The 25,709-nt window shown below is 39.3% G+C and overlaps 1 protein-coding gene across 2 annotated transcripts in view; it reads right to left on the bottom strand.

Annotated features, from left to right (window-relative positions):
- Positions 1 to 6,369: 6,369 nt before the first annotated feature.
- The window catches only part of THSD4 (thrombospondin type 1 domain containing 4), a 922,628-nt gene continuing 903,288 nt past the window's right edge, over positions 6,370 to 25,709 (bottom strand). The window contains exons 16-18 of one of the 2 annotated variants that reach the window (XM_073652947.1): positions 12,210 to 12,389; positions 10,761 to 10,905; positions 6,370 to 7,986 (exon numbers count right to left, since the gene is read on the bottom strand). In XM_073652947.1, coding sequence (XP_073509048.1) covers positions 7,844 to 7,986; positions 10,761 to 10,905; positions 12,210 to 12,389 — 468 coding nt within the window. In that variant the 3' untranslated portion in view covers positions 6,370 to 7,843. The remainder of the gene's footprint in view (positions 7,987 to 10,760; positions 10,906 to 12,209; positions 12,390 to 25,709) is intronic. The other variant, XM_073652948.1, reaches the window with a different exon arrangement.

The raw sequence follows: 25,709 nt of genomic DNA, 5'->3' as shown, positions 1-25,709 counted from the left end.
TGTTGGCCCTTTTGCCTTCACTATGCGGTCCAGCTCACCCCAAGCCATTTCGATTGGGTTCAGGTCTGGTGACTGTGGAGGCCAGGTCATCTGGCGTAGCACCCCATCACTCTCCTCCTTGGTCAAATAGCCCTTACACAGCCTGCAGGTGTGTTTGGGGTCATTGTCCTGTTGAAAAATAAATGATGGTCCAACTAAACGCAAAACGGATGGAATAGCATGCCGCTGGAAGATGCTGTGGTAGCCATGCTGGTTCAGTATGCCTTCAATTTTGAATAAATCCCCAACAGTGTCACTAGCAAAGCACCCCCACACCATCACACCTCCTCCTCCATGCTTCACGGTGAGAACCAGGCATGTAGAGTCCATCCGTTCACCTTTTCTGTGTCGTACAAAGACACGGTGGTTGGAACCAAAGATCTCAAATTTGGACTCATCAGACCAAAGCACAGATTTCCACTGGTCTAATGTCCATTCCTTGTGTTCTTTAGCCAAAACAAGTCTCTTCTGCTTGTTGCCTGTCCTTAGCAGTGGTTTCCTAGCAGCTATTTTACCATGAAGGCCTGCTGCACAAAGTCTCCTCTTAGCAGTTGTTGTAGAGATGTGTCTGCTGCTAGAACTCTGTGTGGCATTGACCTGGTCTCTAATCTGAGCTGCTGTTAACCTGCGATTTCTGAGGCTGGTGACTCGGATAAACTTATCCTCAGAAGCAGAGGTGACTCTTGGTCTTCCTTTCCTGGGGCGGTCCTCATGTAAGCCAGTTTCTTTGTAGCGCTTGATGGTTTTTGCAACTGCACTTGGGACACTTTCAAAGTTTTCCCAATTTTTCAGACTGACTGACCTTCATTTCTTAAAGTAATGATGGCCAGTCGTTTTTCTTTACTTAGCTGCTTTTTTCTTGCCATAATACAAATTCTAACAGTCTATTCAGTAGGACTATCAGCTGTGTATCCATCAGACTTCTGCACAACACAACTGATGGTCCCAACCCCATTTATAAGGCAAGAAATCCCACTTATTAAACCTGACAGGGCACACCTGTGAAGTGAAAACTATTTCCGGTGACTAACACTTGAAGCTCATCAAGAGAATGCCAAGAGTGTGCAAAGCAGTCATCAAAGCAAAAGGTGGCTACTTTGAAGAACCTAGAATATAAGACATATTTTCAGTACACACAGACACACCGCTCTGGCAAAAATTAAGAGACCACTGCAAAATTTTCATTTTCTCAGATTTTTCTCTTTATAGGTATATTTTTGAGTAAAATGTACATTGTTGTTTTATTCTATAAACTACTGACATGTCTCCAAAATTCAAAGCTAAAAATTTTGTATTTATTTGCGGCAAATGAGAAATCATCAAAAAAAATAAAAAAAAGAAACCGCTTTCAGACCTCAAATAATGCAAAGAAAACAAGTTCTTATTCATTTAGAAACAACAATACTCATGTTTTAACTCGGGAAGAGTTCAGAAATCAATATTTGGTGGAATAAAGATGATTTTTAATCACAGCTTTCATGCATCTTTGCATGCTTTCCACCAGTCTTTCACACTGCTTTTGTGTGACCTTATGCCACTCCTGGCACACAAATGTTAAGCAATTCTTCTTTGTTTGATGGCTTGTGACTATTCATCTTCCTCTTGATTACATTCCAGACGTTTTCAATGGGGTTCAGGTCTGGAGATTGGGCTGGTCATGACACGGTCTTGATGTGGTGCTGTGTGGCATGGGCCATTATCCTGCTGGAAAAAAACAGTCCTCAGAGTTGGGGAACATTGCCTGAGCAGAAGGAAGCAAGTGTTTTTCAAGGATAACCTTGTATGTGGCTTGATTCATACATCCTTCGCTAAGATTAACCTGCCCAATTCCAGCCTTGCTGAAGCATCCCCAGATCATCACCGATCCTCCACCAAATTTTACAGTGGGTGCAAGACACTGTGGCTTGTATGCCTCTCCAGATCTCTGTCTAACCATTAGACTACCAGGTGTTGGGCAAAGCTGAAAATTAGACTCATCAGAGAAGATTACCTTACTCCAGTCCTCTATGGTCCAATCCTTATGGTCTTTGGCAAACTTCAGCCTGGCTCTCCTTTGCTTCTCATTGATGAAAGGCTTTTTTCTAGCTTTACATGACTTGAGGCCTCTAGGAGCCTGTTACGAACTGTTCTTGCCGTGCACTTCACCCCAGCTGCCATTTGCCATTCCTTTTGTAGGTCACCTGATGTCATCCCGCAGTTGCTAAATGACATTTGAATAAGATGAGTCATCCTGGTCAGTGGAGAGTTTCTTTCGCCCTTTGCCGGTGTGTAGCTTTGTTGTCCCCAATGTCTGCTGCTTGACCTTGTTGTAATGGACTGCTGTCTTCGAAATTTTAAAGATGGAGGCAACATGACGCTCGCTGTATCCCTCTGCTAGTAAAGCCAGAATTGAGCCCTTCTTTTCCTCACTCAAGACTTTCCTTTTCAACTCCTTTGGCATAGTTAAAAGTTATTTTTTCATTCAAATTACTTTTGGGCTATTCCTAGCACTTGTTTTGCCATCCAGCTTGTCCTATTGCAAGAGGATTGTGAAGACCACAGCAGTGTTTTTTATACTTTCCCTCATTACATAAGATTTGGTTCAGATGATCACCTAATCAGAAGCACATTAAGTAGAATGAGGTGGACTTTGGTTGGAATTCAACAGACACTGGAATGGAATGGCTGTCAGACATGTAGAGATTGTGATTTTTAGAAAACTGTGCAGCGGTCTCTTAATTTTTGCCAGAGCTGTATCTATATGTGTGTGTGTGTGTGTGTGTGTGTGTGTGTGTGTGTGTGTGTGTGTATAATTTATATTCCACTTATATTAATATTCCATTTATGAATTTACCGTATGTATGTATAACTGTTTATATGGGTTTCCCACAACAGCTCACCCACCAAATTTTAGTCTATTTACTTGTACCCGGTGTTTGCATGTGTCTATTGTTTTAAAATCTTATTTAAATAAAAGTTTGATATTTTTTAATAATATTTACTTGTTTTTAACCTCGTTCCTGGCACGTGTTTTTTTTCTGATGTTATAGAATTGCAATATATCCGTAAAAATCGGATGTGATACTTTAGCTCCTTATGGCATCCGATTTCTTTTTGCACACTCATTCAATTTATGGAAAAAAAATCGTATTTGCTGCAATTTTTTTCACACACACATTTGGTCAGTGAAAAAAAATTGCTCATCTGCACTGCCCCGTTGAATAACATTAGTCCAAGTGCCATCTATTTCTTCCACAAACAGCACTCGGACAGAAAATATGGTTGTGTGAACAAGCCCTAAATCAGGGATGTCAAACTTAAACACACACAGGGCCAAAATGAAAAACTTGGGAGAAAGTCGCGGGCCAACCAGTATCCTGTTGCCACGCTGCGTGACAGCGTGGCAAATCAGAGATGTTCATGGGCGGAGCAGATTTTTTTTCGTGAACAAGCTGGAATCCCGAACACGAACCCGAATTTGAAATGCCGAACAAATTCGCTCAACACTAGTCATAACCTCTCAATGCAAGTCTATGAGAGCGTCAGTCTGGCCTCAAAGCCTGACATTGATTTGTGACCTCCGGCTCACTCCAGCAAACACGGGAGCAATCCGGCAGGTCATAACCGGCTGAAGATTGACCGGAGCAGCGTGGATTAAAGATACAGATGGCAGCTGGTAAGTATAAGACTAGGTGCAGGGAACATAGATGATTAATAGCGCCACTCCAGCGTTGCAATAAAAAAACCTGCTGGGTGGTACTTTAATCATTTGTAATTACAGGGTCTCATACAGTATAGAGTGCTTCTTTTATAATGTTATGCAAATTGGAATATTTCTCCTGTAGACTGCTTATAGTGTATACAATACAGATGTATGGAAACCATTTAGCCAATGGTGTCTTCCGCTAAGTGGTGTACTGATGAGTCCTTGAGAAAAGAGCTAACTTTAATTACTACTTATTAAAGCTTCAGGTTTGGGTGAGGAGGGAAGCATTTTGGTAGCAGATAATTTGAGGTCTTCTGGGTATCACAATATGAAGAGCAACTAGCATTTCCAAAGTGGCACAAAAAGCACCTAGAAAAGTAGTGGGCAATAGTGTGTTGAAGTGTATCTGTTGCAATGTATACACCTTTAGCTTAGAGGTAGGAGGATGAATTAAGCAGATTTCAAGCAAAGTCTGCTGTAATTTTCTCAACCATCACCAAATAGAAGAGGCTCCTGTCCTTATGAAATGATGGCCTTAAATTGGGCATAATAAAAATATTGTTCAATGTATTTCTATGGGGTTTTATTAAATTGCATGCATATTTGCAGTTTTCTACAGATTACACATTATTGCAAACCTAAAAACTCTGACAATGTTGGGATTTCTGGAATTTTTGGAAACAGAGTGCAAGATTAAAATTGCAAACAATATTATAAGGATTTTATATAATGTGATTTAATGTTATTTTTTTACCTACTCTGTTAAATAATTTGTTTTGAATCACATGCAATTTAACTAGCTAAACACAATCTTGTACTGGTTTTCAGACTAAAATGTTTATTATGCACCATTTCCAAGTTTTAACTAGTAAAAAAAAGGACAACTGACAGTTTTGCTTTTGAGTAATAAAGTTTGGTTTTTATTTTATTACTATAGAATATGTAAATTAAATTGTGTATTTTTTCCCCCCAAAATTCTATCTTTCAGATATCCTAGCTGCAGATTCTAAAATCGAATAAAAGTAAACTTTATCACCCAAATGGTCCCATAGTCCAGAATTGATCATTTGTGATGTATTCTAAAAATGAAAACAGTTACTGAATGCAGGAGCGGTGTCGAGAATTTTTGGCTAAGAATTTAATTCACAAACAACCTAACTGCTGAAACGGCAGGACTGACAGATGCCCAGAGCTCGTGTACAGAGTGAACTCCGGCTGTGCAGCCAGCGAAAGCCTGAATTTTCTATAGTGGCTGCATAAACTATTATGAGAAGTATTAATTGCTTCTCCGTGTTGTTTTATTTCCCGCTGCTCCTGTTTAGCGGATTTGCAGGGAGTGCCTAAAATATATGTATACCTGTGGATACAACTGGTTTTATGAAATGCTTTCTGCAATACAATTGAATACATCTCTCTATGCGCTAAAGAAATTGAGGTTTCACTCTTGAGAACTTATGAAGACCAAGACAATTTCTGTTTATAACTCTCCCGGGAAACTTCCTCTGTGAGCTAGAGACACTAACACAACCTGGATCCTGCAGACTTGGCTATCATGTATTATATGAATCGACATTAAAAAAATAAAAAATAAATATGCAGTGGCGCTCTTCTGTCTGGGCTATGTCTGGTATGGCAGTATTCATTTAATTTTAATACCAGCCATGGTCCATGTGTAACAGCAGAGCTTCTGAAGGAAAGCTGACATTATTTCTTACCTCGTAAAACATCTTGAATTTTTGTCAAAAATAAATGTTTTTTTGTAACCTCAACATTAAAAAATGAACCATTAAGAGCAATACAAATATTTTTATACACTTATAGTTTTTATGCGAGAACTTGAAAAGAAAACACTGTAATGTCATTTAGTAGATTGTAGATTTCACCAAACAGTAAAAATTGTAGCTGGGGTTCCCATGAAGACAATTCAAAAGGTATTAGGGGACCATTAGTAAAATAAAAGCGTTAGTATTTAATAAAACGACATTAGGATGTAACGTAGCCTGCAATTAATGATGCTATTCAATTTATTTAAAGAAGCACTCACATCAAAGTTTTTATCCTCTTAACGTATTGCAATCATCATATTATCTACCCAGTTAATTCTTCTCTTTTCCATTAGGTCTATGACATCATGGGATTAAAAACACACTAGCTAAATCCTTCAAAGCTCTATGTAGAACAGGAAGCCTCCTCTTCCATCCTTGACCCAGCTGCTACCCCTTCCTTTTATCTCTCTTCATGGTTTCCCTTTGTTAGTGACACAGAATTGTAGTTCTAATGATGACTCATGCAGGGAAAAGAGACTTCCTGTTTCTACATAGAGCTTAGAATGATTCAGTTAGTCTGTAGTGTTGAGCGAGTATGTTCTATTAACCCTTTCGCCGAGTATGCTCGGGCCGAGCTCCGAGTATTTACAGCTGCTCGGTGATATGGTTGAATCGCTCCCGTGTGCATGATTTGCGACTGTTTGACAGCTTTATTACATGTGAGGAATGTCTATTTCCTAAACATTCCTCACATGTAATAAAGCTGTCAAATAGTTGCAAATCATGCACACGGGAGTGATTCAACCATCTCATCGAGCATCTGTAAATACTCGGAGCTCGGCCCGAGCGTACTCGGAACAGAACATACTCGCTCAACACTATTAGTCTGTTTTTAATCACATGATGTCATAGACCTAATGGAAAAGAGAAGAATTAACTGGGTAGAACGGAAAAATGAGCAATAGTAAGTACACAGAGCTATATAATATGATTGCAATATATTAAGAGGATAAAAACTTTGATGGGAGGAGGAGTGCTTCTTTAAAAAAAAATTGACCCTTATTGCTAGGTTGAAAATATTTGAGTCGCTGCTACCTTAGCAGAAGTTGCATATAGCAGAGCACATGTAAGGGAACAAGGAATGCAAAAATGTGAGATTTTTAAAAATGAATGTAAATGTGATATTTATAAAAATAGGTTTAGACAATAGTTACAATGCATTTAAAATCAGCAGCTTCTAAGATACAAATAGTGTCCCATGATGTAATCTGGACAAATTAGGGGGTGTCCAGCTACAAAAATAAATCTTTAGGAGGTGTTTATACAACTTTATCACATACGGTCTACAGATGTCCCACTGTCAGTGCCGGACCCGCATCCCGAAGTTCCACATCTGGCTTCAGTTCAATACAGCAGAAATCTTCTGGACACGACCAGTACAATGTATGAAGGAGGTTGACTGACGGACTCATTTCAGTAGATTAGCCAGTCCCCTTTATTGGGTGTCGATTTAGCTATTGATATGAGCCATTCAGCTAGCCCCATTTGTAGAGCATCGAATTAGCTACTGATTTGAGCCAGTTAGCCAGCCCCATTCTTAGGGCGTCAGTTTAGCAATTGATGAGTCAGTCAGCCAGACCCATTCTTAGGCTCATGTCAATAGCTATACCGACGCTCTGTCAGCCAGCCCCATTCGTAGAGCATCGGTTTAGATATTTACATGAGCCAGTCAGCCAGCCCCCTTCATACATAACACTGGTGGTATACTGGTGGACATTTTCTAATAACAGTATATGAGTAAGCTGCATGCTTTTACTTTTTTTTTTTTTTAGCTGTACAACCCCTTTAGGACATTTACCAATAAACCAACATATTTATACTCCAAAATATTCCATCGTACTAAAAAGAAAGACTGCAGCATTTCCGTTTTATATATAAAATCATTATTTACAAGATTGTTAATCCAACATCCCAATCTAATTAAACTACAGCAATTTCTTGAATATTTACAAAACACAACATACCCACAATTATTCCAAGTAAAAAAATAGATGCCAAATCTGTGCCATCTTTATTTGGCTCTTCTAAATGGTGAAGAATGGGTATTGTTCCAACAGTGTGCACAAGGTCAAGTTCAAAATAGTGTGAAAAATTCTCCGCTCAGATTATTTAAAAAAAAAGTCAAACATTACTATAAAAGTTGTGACCATTTAAAGAGCTATGTCGCTGGTACTGAAGTCCCATATGGCATAAAATAAGAAGTTTTTACTAAAAAAAACAGAGGCATGGAAGTCGGATCAATAATTGTCACTGTTTTGCTGCCTCTCGTCCTGGGTAAAAGGTTCAGTAGTTGTTATCTTCGTCCTATGAATCCTGAGTGCCTACTAGCCGCTTTCACACAGGAGGCACAACAAGCAGTCTTGTAATAGGCATAGACACAAAGCCTGGCCTGAACCACCACATTGCAGTTGTAGTATTTATCTTTGCATTGCTCATCTGTTAAGAAAAATGGACAATATTAATAGAAATGGTAGTAGATGTTAAAGTTATTTTGAAATTTACTTTTAGCGTTAACACATATTCTAAATACATTAGAACAATATAATATAAAAGACCCCTTTCATACCATGTTTGGGAGCTATATCGTAGGGATGCACTTTAAAAAAATGCACTAAAATACCTAAACTGTGATGTACCCACATGCAAGCTGCTATGTTATTTAATGCTGTACACTAGAGGGTGCAAATCAATTTGCAGGACCCAAGTCCAACGGCCATGTCAGACATTTGTGACCGCTAGGCAGGAGTTCTGAGAACTGCCTCCTACTTCCAAGCAGCTGCAGCTCTTCTTTTGATTAGCTGATCTGGAGTGACATCATCCTAATCAAAAGAGCCGCTGGTGCTGTCAGGAAGGAGGTAGTTCTCAGGCTCCCATCTGGCATCCACAGATTACCAATGAGGTCGCAGGACCAGGTCCTGCAAATTAATTCACACCAATTCTACTGTATACTTTTGTTTTTATAATATGACTCAATGGAATACAAGTGCACATACCTTTACAGAGTACCTGTAAGGATATTAAATAGATCCTGATGGCGCTGGTTTAATTACTTTAGTCATCCATGTTAGAATGGCTGTTAAAACTTAAAGGAATTTTCTGGGCTAACAAGAATCTGCAGCCACTCTATGTAACTGTAGACTGCTGACTCGTACTAATGTGCAATGCACACAATGTCACGATTCTCCTGTATTCCCCATGCAAGTAGGCGGTCACTTCACTGAATGTATGTAATTTGTATAGTTGCGTTCATGTGTCGATTAGATTCTTTTCAGCTTCTCTCAATAAAACATTAAAGCACCACTTCAGCAATTTTTTTTTATTTTACCGCTGGAACGGTGTCACTAATCTCTCCCACTAGTAATATACTCACCGGTTGCTGTCTTTTATTGGCAATGCTCTAGTTGGGTTCCAGCAGTTTGTGACCTGCCGGATCACTCCAGTGATTGCTGGGCAATCTGGAAATCACAACTCAATGTAAGTCTATGAGAGGCAGAACAAGGATCTCATAGACTTACACTGAGAGCTTGGGACCGTTACCTCTGACCTCCAGTCAGTCAGAAGTTGCAGTCAAGAGACGGTAGATCCAATCCGCAGCAATGTCAGGAAAATAGCTGGTAAGTATAATACTAAGGGCAGGTAACTTACACTAGTGATACCACTAAGGCGCTTAAATAAAGAAAACGGCTGGAGTAGTGCTTTAAGAGAATCACAGGAGAGTCTAGTCGACATGTGACTCCAACTATGCAAATTTCATGGGAATAGAGGGGAATCATGGCAATGTGCATATTGCACACTGCCATAATTCAGCAGTCTTTAGTCAAGTAGAGTGACTGCAGTTTTCTCCTTAGCTGTTTAATAATAAGATAACCGAAAGCCAAAGATTAACTTATTAAAGTGATAATTTTAGCGTCATGTGGTAAAATTTAAAAAAAAGAATTATATAGCCACTCTGACAATTGATTTACAAAGTAAGTAGAGCAACCTCATCAAGTCTAAGAAATCTGTTTAAAACAAAGTATTCAGTTTGCATTGTGAAATCTGATGACGGATTCCCATTAAACAAATGTCGAAATATTGAATGACATTCTGTTTTTCATCAGGGATTTCGGCCTTGTTGAAAGTAACTTAGGCTGCAGTTTTTTTTCTTGACAAAGTATTGGACACAATGAAAACCTGATGGACCATATTATAAGTTGATTTAGATTCATTAAGATTTGTTTAAGAAGCCAAAACACTAGTGTGAAGAGAGCGTAAAAAAATAACCAACTCCTATTATATCTTTCCATCAGTATAACACTTTTATGCTGCTGCAGTATCGACACCTTATTTGATAATATTTCTCTGAATGAAAGCATTATACGTAGATAGTAACATACAAACCTTACATAGAGGATATTTCCTGTGTGCTAAACTTTGTTAGCCTGGGCTAGCTAATGACTAGCACATTATATAGCAAAAGTTATACAATAGGTAATCTTTTTACTATATTTTGTTGTAATTACTTTTGGTAGTGTTTCATGATTGAAAGGGGTAGTCTTAAGTTATTAAATTGCTTTCTTTAATTCGTTAGAAAGCATGAAAATAAGCAAGTTTACAATTGACTTGCTTTTTCAGTCTGTCATTTTTCTGCAATAAGAGCTTTTCTCTTTCATAGTTTACAGCTGGCTTCCGAAGAGCTTGGCCACTAATGTCTGCCTAGAACCTGGTCGAGAGTGTGCAGTAGTTAAATTCTATACATTCCGGGAGAAGGGTTAACTCCTAACATCCCAGTCACCTCTATTTAGCCTATTGATTTGTATACAGCAGTTGGCTGCTCACCTCGCTCTGCCTCCCAACAAGCTGCTATTAATTTTGCAAATTCACCAGTCCAGCTTTGGCTTCTCCCAGAGCACGTCTCCTAATCATGGCTCTCACTGAGCTGTGTGCTTGTTAAAATGCCCTGTTATCTTCTGTATAAATACAGTGATAACAGAGTAGATTCCAGAACAAACCACTGAAATCTGAATGTGTTACAGCAGAACTTGTGCTGAGCTTTATAGTTCTACTAATGCTACATCTCTGCTACTCACCAGAACTGTCACCCAAGGAGGAAAGCACAACCCCTGTCAGAAAGCAGGAAGTGAGGAGACTGGAAAGCTCCATGCTCAAGAGATAACTTGAGAATACCCCTTTAATCATTTCCTAGAAGAATATTAAACTGATATAATTACCTATTTCTGGAATGCACTCTTGTGTGTTGCATGATTCATTTTCCCCTGGTTTAAGCTCCACTTCACATTTATCACTGTGTGACATGTCATCTGCCAAGCACCGAACCTCACGAACCCGGAAACCACCTTCACAAGATTTGGAGCACTACATATCACAGAGGAACAGAAAATTAATTGAAATTATATACATTTTTAAAACTTTTGCAGCTTTACAAATATTTTGTCAAGAAGCTAGATGTCACATGATGAAATACTAAGCACATTCAGAATACATAAGGCATAATGGCTATAAGGGAACGTACCCGGACCTACTTGTGACGTTTTTTTTTAGGAAACCCTTTATTGTAGCTTGTCAATAGGTTATTACACTAGAACCATACAAACATCTTACCTCTTTACCATATCAATCAGTTATGATTAAAAAACTTAATATTGATACATAGAGGGATTTTGTTATAATATGAATTTTTTTAAAAGAAGTAATATTCAAATCATAGTAAATAACCTTAATTCAACACTAAATTTCACAGTAGGAAGTGCTGCAGAGAAAAATGTAAAGTATGTCGAATAGAAAAGAGATAAGCAACAGTCAGGTGTTTTGTTCAGTGTTGCATAGAAATGGGTCACACTGCATCCCCTCAGAATTATTCTGACTTTACATGTGCTGAATGCAGAAGAGAATGTGATTACCCACATAAATGCTGTGATCTTGGGTGAACAAAATGGAAGTTGCTGAAAGAAATCACTAAAACCCATAACATTTTGCAATGGTCTACAGCTAGTTCACAACACTGAATATGTGAAAGCAGTGAGTCTACAATTAGAAAGAGACAGCACAATTAAACTACAGTGATATGTTAAAAGGCCCAAAATTTGCCCATAAACATGTAAGCAAACACCAGGAAAAATGACTAAGATGCATCAAAAGTAATGGAGTGAAGTAGTTAAAGAGAACATGTCAGCATGATTTTGCATGCTAAAGTAAATAATGACACTGTTATACAGATTAAATAGATACCTTTAGTGAATAGATCTGTATGGCTATTGTTTTTTAATCAGCATTTGAAGTTTTGGTGTAATAAACTTTAGGTGCATAGGGGTGGGAAGGTGGGAAGGATCTTCTGCTCATGCCCAGGCCCCTCTGCCTGCCTCTACTGTCTGTATGACTGGTCAGTGCTTTGTGAGTGATCTACCTCCGTTGAAAGTTCACACCAGCAGTGTCCACGTCGCGGGCACCACAGATTGATCTCCAGGCGGTCTTCAATAAAATGGCGCCAGTGACAATTGAAATCTTGGCTCAATGACCTCCTTTAAAGATTCAATTGAGCCAAGATCTCAACCTGTGCATGCCATTTACTGAAGACCACCTGGAGATCATTTTGTGCAAGCAGAATATATAAAGTATAAGCATGTTTGCGAGTGTAGATACAGTACTTTACAATAACCTACCGTACTCCAATCAGTAAAGAACCATTTTGCGCCGCAGGACTTGAGAAGGCAGGACTGCTGATTGGGAGGCCGCTCCAGATAGGAACACTCTTGTGGCTTCACCACTGTAAAACCATCAGACGCTTTGCGAATACAAATGACATCTCTCTGCTGGGTTCCACTTCCACATTCAACAGAGCACTATAAAGATATACATTTATAGGCTATTACACAGCACGCTGTGAAACTGACAGCAGAAAGGGTAGTTTATGATATATTCATATAGCTTATTAGTCCAACATGGGTATCTAGTTTAAGATAAATATCACCATGACATACAATATTATCCTACCCAGAAATAACAATTTCTTCAACTACCCATCTAGATAGAGATAAACAGCTATATAGGTTGTGTGTCATGGCAATACCAGCCATGACCATTTCAACTATTAAGTAGAAAAATCATAAATGGCACTCCAGAGGGGATAGATGAGATGCCTGAGTAAGGTTCCAATTCGTACCAGTAGTAGTAGTGAAACTCGCCACTCAAAAGGATAAGTTGTAAAACAAGGTGAATTTATTTACAGTATCAGTTCATAGATCAACAGCTAGTAGATAATGTTTCAGTCCGCATGGACCTTCATCAGATAAATGCTGTGATGTTGAAGTGGAAGATGAGTAGTCAATACTCATTGGGGATGACACTTAATCGGACTGAAGGTGGTAAGAGGTATGTCTGTGCTGGGGTATGATGGCTGAAAGCCACAGTCAGGAAGCTATTTCAGCCACCATACCCCAGCTCAGACATACCTCCTACCACCTTCAGTCCGATTAAGTGTCATCTCCAATGAGTATTGACTACTCATCTTCCACTTCAACATCCCAGCATTTATCTGATGAAGGTCCATGCGGACCGAAACGTTATAAACTAGCTGTTGATCTAAGGACTGATACTGTAAATAAATTCACCTTGTTTTGCAACATATCCTTTTGAGTGCCGAGTTTTATTACTACTACATTTCAATTATTAAAGTAGGACTGTAGGAATCATAGTTATGGCAACATACGAAAGTGGAAAACGGATTCTGAGTGGTTGAATCTGTAGCCAAAACTGATTTTTTTAAGTTTTGCCTTGGGGTTGAATTTGGAAACAGGATTTACTGTGGTATAAATTTCTGTTTCTATCAGGACTCATTATACAAATTACCTAATTCATCAAGTTTTTCACAGCTTGTAAAATTCCTAAAACTGCTGAATTTTTCTGGTCAATTTTGCTATATCAAAATTAATAAATAAAGCTTTCCAGTTTTTCAGAGTCACTCCTTAAATTTGTATTATTTTTATCATTTCCCAAGAAATATATTTTAAGGGCTGTAAATAAATATCTTTATTCTAATATATCACAATTTAGCTCTGGGGGTAATTGTTCTCATTGAAGAGAACCAGCTGGTGCATAGAGACATACTCATAGGCAATGCTCCTTGTGGGGAAAAAAAAGTATGCAAACTAGCTGAACAAGTAAACGAGGAAAAAAACTTGGCCACACACACACATTGTCCTGCCAGCAATGGCAGGCAACCAGGCATGTCCCCATCCTGAGACCTAAACATGCTGGCATTGCTAAGAAATGGTTGGTTTGTTGCAAGGCGATTTTCCATCTTGCAGGAACTATTCTTTTCAGTTCAGCTTTTTTTGAGTTGCGAGGAGTGGGAGACATTTATTAAAACTTATGCAAAGTAAATTGGAGAAGTTGCTTATAGCACCAATCAGATAAAGGGTCATTTTTCAGAGGCCCCTTTAAAAATAACCTGAAAGATGTGATATTTTATATAACACAAAACTTATTGAACATCTGGCTAGTAAAATATTTGGACATAAGAAGTAAAACTATTAATAAAAAAAAGATCTTACGTAAGATTTTATTTAAGTTAGCAAAGTACATAAGGATCATTCTGCATGTATAGGAATTTGCAAGCCCATATATTAAATATTTATTACCATACCTTCTCACGTCATGTTGTTTTATATTGTAATGGTTTTTAGAACAAAAGACCTTAAAGTGCAATCATGTTTTATTAATATTTCATGGTATAAACAAAGATAAACATATTCAATCCTCAGTACAAGCAGCAGGTAAGTTTAATTATTTTGAAATTGTCTTTTTCGAAAAAAGAGTCTAAATGCAAATCCTATTACTTAGATGTTCTACATATTTGGGTGATATAAAGGTATTATAATGCTGCTGATAATAACTTCTAAAATTATACTTTTTTGTGAAAAAATGATTGTACTGTAGGATAAAAAGAGGTTAACTTAAAGGGGTTGTCCAGCCTTAGGCTATTAGTCTGCAGTCACTCTCCATGTCTGCAGACTTGTCAATCCTCACATCACGCACTCCGAGCTGTGAGGATTCTCCGCTGCTGGCGTCAGGTGTGTGATTGAAATTTGTGATTTGCATACATGCGGTCACATGCAGACTAGACGTGTGCAGCCTCGATTAATGCAAGTCAATTCAGCAAGGCCGGACACATCTAGTTGGAATGTGGACGGAAGTACTGTATGCAAATCACACACTTACGGTCATATTACGGCTGCTTCCAGTACCAAAACCAATGAATCCTCACAGCACGCAGTATGTGACTGCAGACCTGTAGCCCAGAACCAGACAACCCATTTAATAATTTTCCGGATTACAGTAATGTCAATTTTTGGGAAGAAACAGGACTGGGATGACTCTGCCAGGTTTCTGAAGTGGGTTTTTGAGTTTTTTAGTGTTTTTTTTTATTTTCTCAGTAAATTGCCTATCTGTCAATAATATATAAACAATATAATCAACAAGAAATAAATAAGATAAAAACATAGAAAACTATGTATGTTATGTATTGTCTGCCACCACTAACTGACCAGCATTTTACTCTTTATAAATGACACACTGTTGGTATGGTTAGTATAATATCCTAATTACTGTTCTCAGGTGTTCAGATTCTCCTTGTGGAGATCAAGCTAGCACAGGGATTCCCACAGGCAATGATCCCTAGGAAAATATGCAAATTGGCTCATTTTCATTCTAATTAATGGGAGACAATGAGCTGGGGGGAAAACATAAGCGTTTATTGTCCTGACTTTTAAAGTCTTTGATCTTAACACTGCCACATCCTAGTATTTGTTGCCTTGCATATATTGTCCTGTTCCATTGAAATGTGTATTGTGTGCCTTGAGTATAGAAAAGAACTGTTCAGAATAATACATTTTTAAAATTATTATTTCATTTTTTCAACAGAATCCAGAGTTCATACAGGATCAGTAAGTCATAATGCTATTGAAGTACATGGCAGAATTTCCAGCCCTTCGAGACATGAAGTATTTATAATGTCAGCAATACAAGAATAACATTTTGCACTGACTTTTTATAAACCTACACAGCAGCAAATGTGTTGTCTCATTGAATAAATTATTTATAAGCTCCACTCTCCAAAAAGAGGCCCACTGCACAAATATAGCCTCGGAGACTAAAAGCAACCAACTTTAAAGGCACTTTTTTTTTTAAGTGCCGCTTCAATTATAATTAGGCATAGTTGGAATTCAGAAGACTAAAGGCAGGAGTGGGGGTTTCTTTAAACAGCATCTGTCATCAAAATACTGTTTTTTGCCCAAATTGTTTTGGACTTAAACAATATTAATATTTTGTGGAGGTTATTTTATTTTTAAAACACACTGTGATAACTGAATATACATCAGTATTGTATCTGTGTGTATTAGGCTCTGTGCATGTGGTCATAATAATGCTGTATGTAGGCGTGCCATAGACAAGGTTTCATGAGAGCAGTATGCAAATTGTCTCTTTGGAGAGGAAGAGGACTAGAACTCTAGTGCCGCCTATTGGAAGTAGCAATCCTAAAAGTCAATTTTGATCCTTTAACGAGCCTTGTCCCATTACTTAGGATAGAAGCCAACCCAGAATCTGAATTTGCATACATGTGTTGCCCCTCCTCAGTTCAAAGCATATGATCTTATTTTTGCTGCTTAGACTGGGGTCTAAATGGTAACATTTTTCCTTATGGAGAGTGACATGCCTGATGTGCCAGGGTAAGGAGAGTTATTGGCTGTGCACTGCTCCTATGAGAAATTAAATATTAATAGTAAATAACAGTAAATAGAGTCGATAATGACTTTTAGGATTGCTACTTCGAATAGATGGGACTAGAGTTCTAGTCCTCTTCCTCTCTGAAGAGAAAATTTGCATATTTAATTTCTCAGAGGAGCATTGTATGGCCAATACATGGTTTGACTTTTATCTTGAGTTATGTGAGAAGACTTGATAAAGGGTCGATATTGACTTTTAGGATTGCTACTTCCAATAGGTGGCACTAGAGTTCAAGTCCTCTTCCTCTTTGAAGATACAATTTGCATATTTAAATTTCCAGAAAACATTGCACAACTTATAAGTGTACTTACCCTGGCATGTCAGGCATGTAACTTTCCATAGGGAGAAGTGTTCCCCCTTAGACCCTCATCACAAAAGGACACATTTTCCTTGAGCTTTCCACATTTCCAAGAATAGGAAATGTCTGGCATTATACAGTATTATTGCCATCTATACAAAGTCTTGATCAAAATGAATCCAGCTCCACTCTGGTGGACCTTTCTTTAAATTAAGCCAGTGTGGCATTTAGCTTTTGAAGCCCACGTTAGCAGCAATCCACAGGGAAATTAGATATACAATTTACCTGAAAGCTCTTGTATGTAATACATTTAAGAAGATGATTTTTCTGAACTGTTTACACTTAGCTTATAGAGAGGGTCCATGTGGCCTATTACACCCCTCAAGGAAATCAACGAGCAACCACAGAAAGACCACTGAACTCCAAATGTAAAAAATCAAACTGCATCAATGTTAACTATGTAAACTATTTAAAGAATAGTAGCAGAGGGTTAGATGGACAAGGGCCACAGGTGCTAAGAACCATGGGGACCATACAACCCATTTTGTCTTGGCAATGATACTTAGATACAGAGCAAGGAACTAGTCTTTGTCACTAGGGAAGAAAAGTCTATAACTTTAATTTTTTTTAATGCTTTATGGTTCATTTCATATAACAAAGAATATTGTTAAGATTCTACCAGCTCTTACAAAGATAAATAGTATGTTATCTCTTACCAAGCAAAAGACCGAAATTACATCGTCTTATCGCAGGTGGAAGCACTAGGAACCTGATCCAATCAAGAAATATAAAAAACGCTCCTACTATTATGTACCGTAGGCCATATGCTTACATTGATCGGATAAACTTTCCCTCTCTTTTTACTTGGTTTTATTCCAATTATATTTTATCTCATACATAACAGAATACTTTTGCTACTGTAACTATATATACAGATCAACCAAAAAGTATGTATAATACGTGATAAAGTTTATTAGATACTCAAGATAAAAACATAGAATATCGCAATGCGGGAAAGGGACTAAAAACTGAATAAGAGAACACACACAGGGGTATATATATATATATATATATATATATATATATATATATATATAGATAGATAGATAAATAACATTCATGTAAATAAAAAACTTAATAGGTGACAATATAACTTAGTGATGAAATGGTGGGTGGTGATGTGATATAAAGATTAAATGGATATGTATATAGGTAAATAAATAAATGAATAAATATTTAAAGTGCACAATATACCAATTCAATCAAAATGTCAAAGTATCAAAATAACAAAAAGACATAAAAATAAGACTATCCAATACTCAATAGTATAGCAGAAACCACCAAAGTCATAATAGATGAATGATAAATAAATAAATACATGAATGTACAGAATAACAGTTCATATAAACATGTGTACTGACCCCAAGTGTGTCTCACATCCGACGCGCGTTTCGCTGTTGCTTCTTCAAGGATATGGAAAGATCGAATGGATCCTTGAAGAAGCAACAGCGAAACGCGCGTCGGATGTGAGACACACTTGGGGTCAGTACACATGTTTATATGAACTGTTATTCTGTACATTCATGTATTGAGTATTGGATAGTCTTATTTTTATGTCTTTTTGTTATTTTGATACTTTGACATTTTGATTGAATTGGTATATTGTGCACTTTAAATATTTATTCATTTATTTATTTACCTATATACATATCCATTTAATCTTTATATCACATCACCACCCACCATTTCATCACTAAGTTATATTGTCACCTATTAAGTTTTTTATTTACATGAATGTTATTTATCTATATATATATATACCCCTGTGTGTGTTCTCTTATTCAGTTTTTAGTCCCTTTCCCGCATTGCGATATTCTATGTTTTAATCTTGAGTATCTAATAAACTTTATCACGTATTATACATACTTTTTGGTTGATGTGTCTATTTTAGGTTTTATATTTGTTATTGACACATAAACAGTTGGTATTTTTGCTTGGTCAGCTAATCGTTGTGGTTAACTATATATACAGGTATATATGTATTATTATTATTATTTATTATTATAGCGCCATTTATTCCATGGCACTTTACATGTGAAAAAGGGGAATACATAGCAAAAACAATTACAATAATCTTGAACAAAATGAGTGAGTGACTGGTACAGGAGGAGAGAGGACCCTGCCCACGAGGGCTCACAATATGTATATAAATATATCTCCGGAACAATACCCTTATAATATACATCACTTAATATATCAAGGTAACTACTGTTGTCAATCAGCACATTCTTTGATGTAGTTCTTACTGGATATGACTCGTGTATTATAACATCTGCTATTACAGTTTTTTTGAGATTTGTTAATTGTTATACATTTCTTTTGAAAATTACTAAAAATAATTTTAATAGAAATAATCCAGTAAGTACATACACACAACATTGAAATGCTCCGCGCATACAATAACCTCCCGCTACTGTTGTTATTTTGTTCAGCCGAGCGAAACATTATGCTGTACAAGAAAGAAAGCATGCGTGACCTATGGAGAGCTCCGGCCCAAAGATACAATAGAATAGATCAGTGTAACATTTTGCAAGCTCTCTCATTTTTGTGCCAGATGGAAATAGTAATGAAAGTCTTCATTAGCAGGCACTTTTGAGCCAACTCAGTGGAATGTTGGCTTTAAGAGTTGCATTTGCTGAGGTCAAGCCACAGTGCTACCAAAAAGACGTAGTGTACCTTTCAAGACTCTGATTCTTCGCTTAATGCACTTCTACCACTGGAAGCTGCATATTTTATACAGGAATGAAAAGAAACCTTGAAGTAGAAACAAGGATTTAGATTTCTCTTAACAGGGTCGCTTTAGGGAAGCTGAGACTTAGCCAAACTCCGTATTCTTCACATGTCACCATAACACTCTTTGTACTCTAAGCAAAGCAAGCAAATGCTAAAGGTTTTCCTTTTGCTTTGCTGCTTCTTAAGACAAAGTCACAGCAGAGTTTGGCTGGAAAATTTGTAAGGTAATATATTTTCTTCTGCATTTCTGCAACTTAACAATGTAACACTATTTTCTTTCCTGCTCTAAACAAGGACTTCTGAAAGTCCCTGACAGCTCTGCAGAATATTGTACAAAACAGTTGAATCTATTCAACACCTTACAAGGAGAAGGCCATGATGAATCTTTACATTAGTTTTATAATGTACACTGCTCAAAAAAATAAAGAGAACATTTAAACAACAGAATATAACTCCAAGTAAATCAAACTTCTGTGAAATCAAACTGTCCACTTAGGATGCAACACTGATTGACAATCAGTTTCACATGCTGTTGTGCAAATGGAATAGACAATAGATGGAAATTATTGGCAATTATCAAGACACCCTCAATAAAGGAGTGGCTCTGCAGGTGGGGACAACAGACCACATCTCAGTACCGATGCTTTCTGGCTGATGTTTTGGTCACTTTTGAATGTTGGTTGTGCTTTCACACTCGTGGTAGCATGAGACGGACTCTACAACCCACAGAAGTTGCTCAGATAGTGCAGCTCATCCAGAATGGCACATCAATGCGAGCTGTAGCAAGAAGGTTTGCTGTGTCTGTCAGCGCAGTGTCCAGAGGCTGGAGGCGCTACCAGGAGACAGGCCAGTACACGAGGAGACGTAGAGGGGGCCATAGGAGGGCAACATCCCAGCAGCAGGACAGCTACCTCCGCCTTTGTGCAAGGAGGAACGGGAGGAGCACTGCCAGAGCCCTGCAAAATGACCTCCAGCAGGCCACAATTGTGCATGTGTCTGCACAAACGGTTAGAAACCCACTCCATGAGGGTGGTATGAGGGCCTGACGTCCACAGATGGGGGTTGTTCTCACAGCCCAACACAGTGCAGGACGCTTGGCATTTGCCACAGAACACCAGGATGGGCAAAGTCGCCACTGGAACCCTGTGCTCTTCACAGATGAAAGCAGGTTCACACTGAGCACATGTGACAGACGTGACATAGTCTGGAGATGCCGTGGAGAGCGATCTGCTGCCTGCATCATCCTTCAGCATGACCGGTTTGGCAGTGGGTCAGTAATGGTGTGGGGTGGCATTTCTTTGGAGGGCCGCAAAGCCCTCCATGTGCTCGCCAGAGGTAGCCTGACTGTCATTAGGTACTGAGATGAGATCCTCAGACCCCTTGTGAGACCATATACTGATGCGGTTGGCCCTGGGTTCCTCCTAATGCAGGACAATGCCAGACCTCATGTGGCTGGAGTGTGTCAGCAGTTCCAGCAAGATGAAGGCATAGAAGCTATAGACTGGCCCCAGACCCGAATCCAATTGAGCACATCTGGGACATCATGTCTTGCTCCATCCACCAACATCACCACAGACTGTCCAGGAGTTGGAGGATGCTTTAGTCAAGGTCTGGGAGTAGATCACACAGGAGACCATCCGCAACCTCATCAGGAGCATGCCCAGGCATTGTAGGGAGGTCATACAGGCACGTGGAGGCCACACACAATACTGAGCCTCATTTTGACTTGTTTTAAGGACATTACAGCAAAGTTGGATCAGCCTGTAGTGTGTTTTTCCACTTTAATTTTGGGGGTGACTCCAAATCCAGGCCTCCATTGGTTAATAAATTTGATTGCCATTGATGATTTTTGTGTGATTTTGTTGTCAGCACATTCAACTTTGTACAGAATAAAGTATTCAATGAGAATATTTAATTCATTCAGATCTAGGATGTGTCATTTGAGTGTTCCCTTTATTTTTTTGAGCAGTGTAGTTAGTCTCTTAGATGACTGTTTAGTTCCTCATGCACCACACTTCATCAATCTAGTGAGAATAAATACAACTGTGTAAATGGATTATTGCTATCAAAGAAATAGTTACTTGATCCAATATGCCTTCATAAAAATATAGTAGTGAACAGAACAACATTTCCCAAAAAACTAATAAATGTCTAGTTAACAATGAACAAAGATACATAGCTTATAATGGTATCTGTTTCTTACAGTTCCCAAAGTATAGCATATACTGTAGAAAAACTACATTTCCTACATGAGCCCATCAAAAGCTCATATTTTATATTTGTGCATTTACACACATGCCCAAGAATTGAATAAAAAAAAGTGTATTAAAGGGATTGTTTAAGAAGTCTGAATCCCTATGTTTCCTTCCAGTAAAAAAATATCCACTATACTCACCTCCAGTGCCATTCCAGTGATGTTGGCACTGGATTTCTGTGGTTCACGTGACATTATTAGTTCGCACAATCTCTGCAGGCAGTCATCGCTGCCTTTACTCTCCCCTCCTTTAGACAAATCAAGACATTTGGAGTAAGTGAGAACTGCTGCTCTCTCACTTCCTCTGGATGTCAAGTGAAGGAAGAGCTGTGATTAGCCGCAGGGATCGCATGACATAACATTGTCACAGTGACAAAAAGGTACATTTGAATGAGCCCTAACATGTGCACGTGTTTGTATCTGGGCTTGGACAGCTAATGTTAGTGGATTATGTGGATAACAAAGTGGAAATCAGGAGAACCAACTTGTGGAATGTGGATTATACAAGTCAAGACAGAGTAATTAGTTAAAGGGAATCTGTCAGTAGAATAAACCCTCCTAAAAGCATCTATATGGGCATGCAGGTCAAAGAAAGTTGAATAAAATAATACCTTGATATCTGCAATTTGATAGCATACATACAACCCTTAAAATTCAGGTCAACTCAGGTCATACCACATAGGAACCTATGAGACCCTAGAGTATCCGCTATATTCGCCCTGCTGGACAGCGGAGATTAGCACTCTAGAGAACGAGGTTTTGGTACCCCACTCCACAGTGGCTCTCCCTCACTTTTCCTGTATGTCCCTAGTTAGACCATTGATACTTTGTGAACCTAAGTTAGAAAATCAGATACTATCTTCTGAGGGGAGTTTTAATGCTTGCTATCATACCACAATGGGCTTATGATCACCTATCAGCATCTGCACCTCTTATGAACATAAATCTGGACACCTGATGAACTACTACAGGCGAAACATGTCGAGGCAGAGGCATAGAGGCAATCTCTACTGACAAGCATCAAAATGATAAGTCATCAATTCTTTATATGATATGTACAGTTGAAACCAGAAGTTTACGTACACTATATAAAAAGACACATATGCATGTTTTTCTCAATATCTGACTTGAAATCAGAATAAACCTTTCCCGTTTTAGGTCAATTAGGATTACCATAATTTTTAATATTTGCCAAATTCCAGAATAATGAGAGAGAGAGAATGTTTTAAGGCATTTTTATTACTTACTGCAAAGTCAAAAAGTTTACATACATTTCATTAGTATTTGGTACCATTGCCCTTAAACTGAAGGACTTGGGTAAAAAGTTTGGGATATCCTTCCACAAGCTTCTCACAATAGTTGGTCGGAATTTGGCCCCATTCCTCCCGACAAAACTGGAGTAAATAGTAACATAGGTTGAATAAAGACCTAGGTATATCCAGTTCAACCTTTCTCCCCCAATTGTACTCCCTACACTAACATACTAACTTACCGGGACTAGGCCTCACAAATGTATTACACACGTGGTCAAAATAATTGGTACCCCTCGTTTAATGAAAGAAAAACCCACAATGGTCACAGAAATAACTTGAATCTGACAAAAGTAATAATAAATTACAAATCTATGAAAATGAACAAATGAATGTCAGACATTGCTTTTCAACCCTGCTTCCACAGAATTTAAAAAAAAATTTAACTCATGAAATAGGCCTAGACAGAAATGATGGTACCCCTGAAAATAATATGACAAAAGGGACATGTTAAATTAAGTTGTGTCCACTAATTAGCACCACAGGTGTCTACAATCTTGTAATCAGTCAGTGGGCCTGTATATAGGGCTACAGATACTCCCTGTGCTGTTTGGTGACATGGTGTGTATGAGGCGCCCCCTGGGTCGTGTGTGTGTGGGGATACCCGGAACCGGACCTTTTGTGGATGCTGGGGGTTGCAGTCTCCGTGGCGGCGACCCGGTCCGTGCCCAGGGCGGTCAAACCAAATGGCAGTCTATACGCTGAATGTCCGACTACGCCACCCGTGGATTGCAGTCAGAGTGAACCGCCGCTGCAAGGCAGACAGCTGAGGCTGGTGTTCTGGGTGCAGCAGAGGGTAGTATAACTCCCCACTGGAGGAGTATAGCCTCAGGGCAGCGAGTGCGGATGTTGGGGGTGATGGTGCGGGTGAGCAGCAGTAACGACACAGAGTCCTGTAATGCAGTCCAGGGTATTTACTCACAGTTCTTTATCCACGTTACTCCAGCTGGTCATAACGTCCCACGTCGCACTGTGCTCACCAGGTGAGGGGCTCGGCCTACTCCCAGATAACTTTGGAGCGTTTCACAGGACCCCCTTTGTGTGTCCTTTCTCTGGCCTGTCATACCCCACCAGTGACCTCGTTTCTGTCCGGCTGCCTCGGGCCTTCTCGGGTAAACGATGGTGCCGTTTCCCTGACCCTATGTGGTGCCTTCCTAGCGGGTGTAGCGAGGGGCTGCGCCACATAAAATGTCACAGCCTCCGGTTTCTAGCTGAGGGTAGTTCCCCGCCTCCACTAGTTTCGGGGACCAGTCTCCCCCTTTGGCCTGACCCCCCTACGCAGGTAGATTCGGGCGTGCGGTGGCGGTCCACACCCCTGGGGTCCCTTCGTTCCTTGTTCCTGGAGCCTCCTCCACTCCTCCTCCTTCCTTATCCTTCCTCCAGGCTCTGGCCGCTCCCTCAGGCCTGCCTGCGGAGCAGAGCACGGTCTGAGCCTCTGCTCCCTGTCTTCTCCTCTTACTCTCCTTGCTCTTTCAGTGCTGGCTGGGCCTCACAGGCTAGGCCCGCCTATGGAGCAGAGCTCCATGCAGAGGCCCTTACTCTGTCACTTCTTCTCTCTGACTGAACTGAACACAGAACTAAGATGGTGCCCACCTTTTATACCTCCTTCTCAGTGCACCCAGGAACTGCCCTCTCCCTCCTATGCACTACAGGGTCCCCCTTCCTCGGTGTTCCCTCCCCCCACTCCAGCCAGGGACAGGGACTGTCGTGCTCCACTTGGAGCATATCGGTCACCCTGCCCCCCAGAAATGTGGTGTAATGCATGCAGGTGTCAGGGTCCTGATCCACACTCCATCCTTACCTGGAAGTGAGATATCGCACATCTGGTTGAGATGCAATACCTCTGTAGCGACCGAACCCTCGGGGCGCTACATGTACTACACTCAACATGGATCAGAGGAAGCAAAGGAAAGAGTTGTCTCAGGAGATTAGAAAGAAAATTATAGACAAGCATGTTAAAGGTAAAGGTTATAAGACCATCTCCAAGCAGCTTGATGTTCCTGTGACTACAGTTGCACATATTATTCAGAAATTTAAGATTCATGGGACTGTTGCCAACCTCCCTGGACGTGGCCGCAGGAGGAAAAATTGATGACAAATCAAAGAGACGGATAATACGAATGGTAACAAAAGAGCCCAGGATAATTTCTAAAGAGATTAAAGGTGAACTTCAAGCTCAAGGAACACCAGTGTTAGATCGCACCATCCGTCGTTGTTTGATCCAAAGTGGACTTCATGGGAGATGACCAAGGAGAACACCATTGTTGAAAAAAAATCATAAAAAAGCCAGACTGGAATTTGCCAAACTACATGTTGACAAGTCACAAAGCTTCTGGGAGAATGTTCTATGGACAGATGAGACAAAAATGGAAGTTTTTGGCAAGGCACATCAGCTCTATGTTCACAGATGGAAAAATTAAGCATATCAAGAAAAGAACACTGTCCCTACTGTGAAACATGGTGGAGGCTCTGTTATGTTCTGGGGCTGCTTTGCTGCATCTGACACAGGGTGTCTTGAATCTGTGCCGGGTACAATGAAATCTCAAGACTATCAAGAGATTCTAGAGAGAAATGTGCTGCCCAGTGTCAGAAAGCTTGGTCTCAGTCGCATGTCATGTGTCTTATCCTTGCAACAGGATAATGACCCAAAACACACAGCTAAAAACACCCAAGAATGGCTAAGAGGAAAACATTGGACTATTCTGAAATGGCCTTCTATGAG

This window comes from Phyllobates terribilis, unplaced genomic scaffold (genome assembly GCF_046119375.1).
Source record: "Phyllobates terribilis strain yellow unplaced genomic scaffold, ASM4611937v1 Scaffold_11__3_contigs__length_659146591, whole genome shotgun sequence".
NCBI classification, from domain to species: domain Eukaryota; kingdom Metazoa; phylum Chordata; class Amphibia; order Anura; family Dendrobatidae; genus Phyllobates; species Phyllobates terribilis.
The sequence above is the reverse complement of the archived record's forward strand: the minus strand, read 5'-3'. Positions and strand labels throughout refer to the sequence as shown.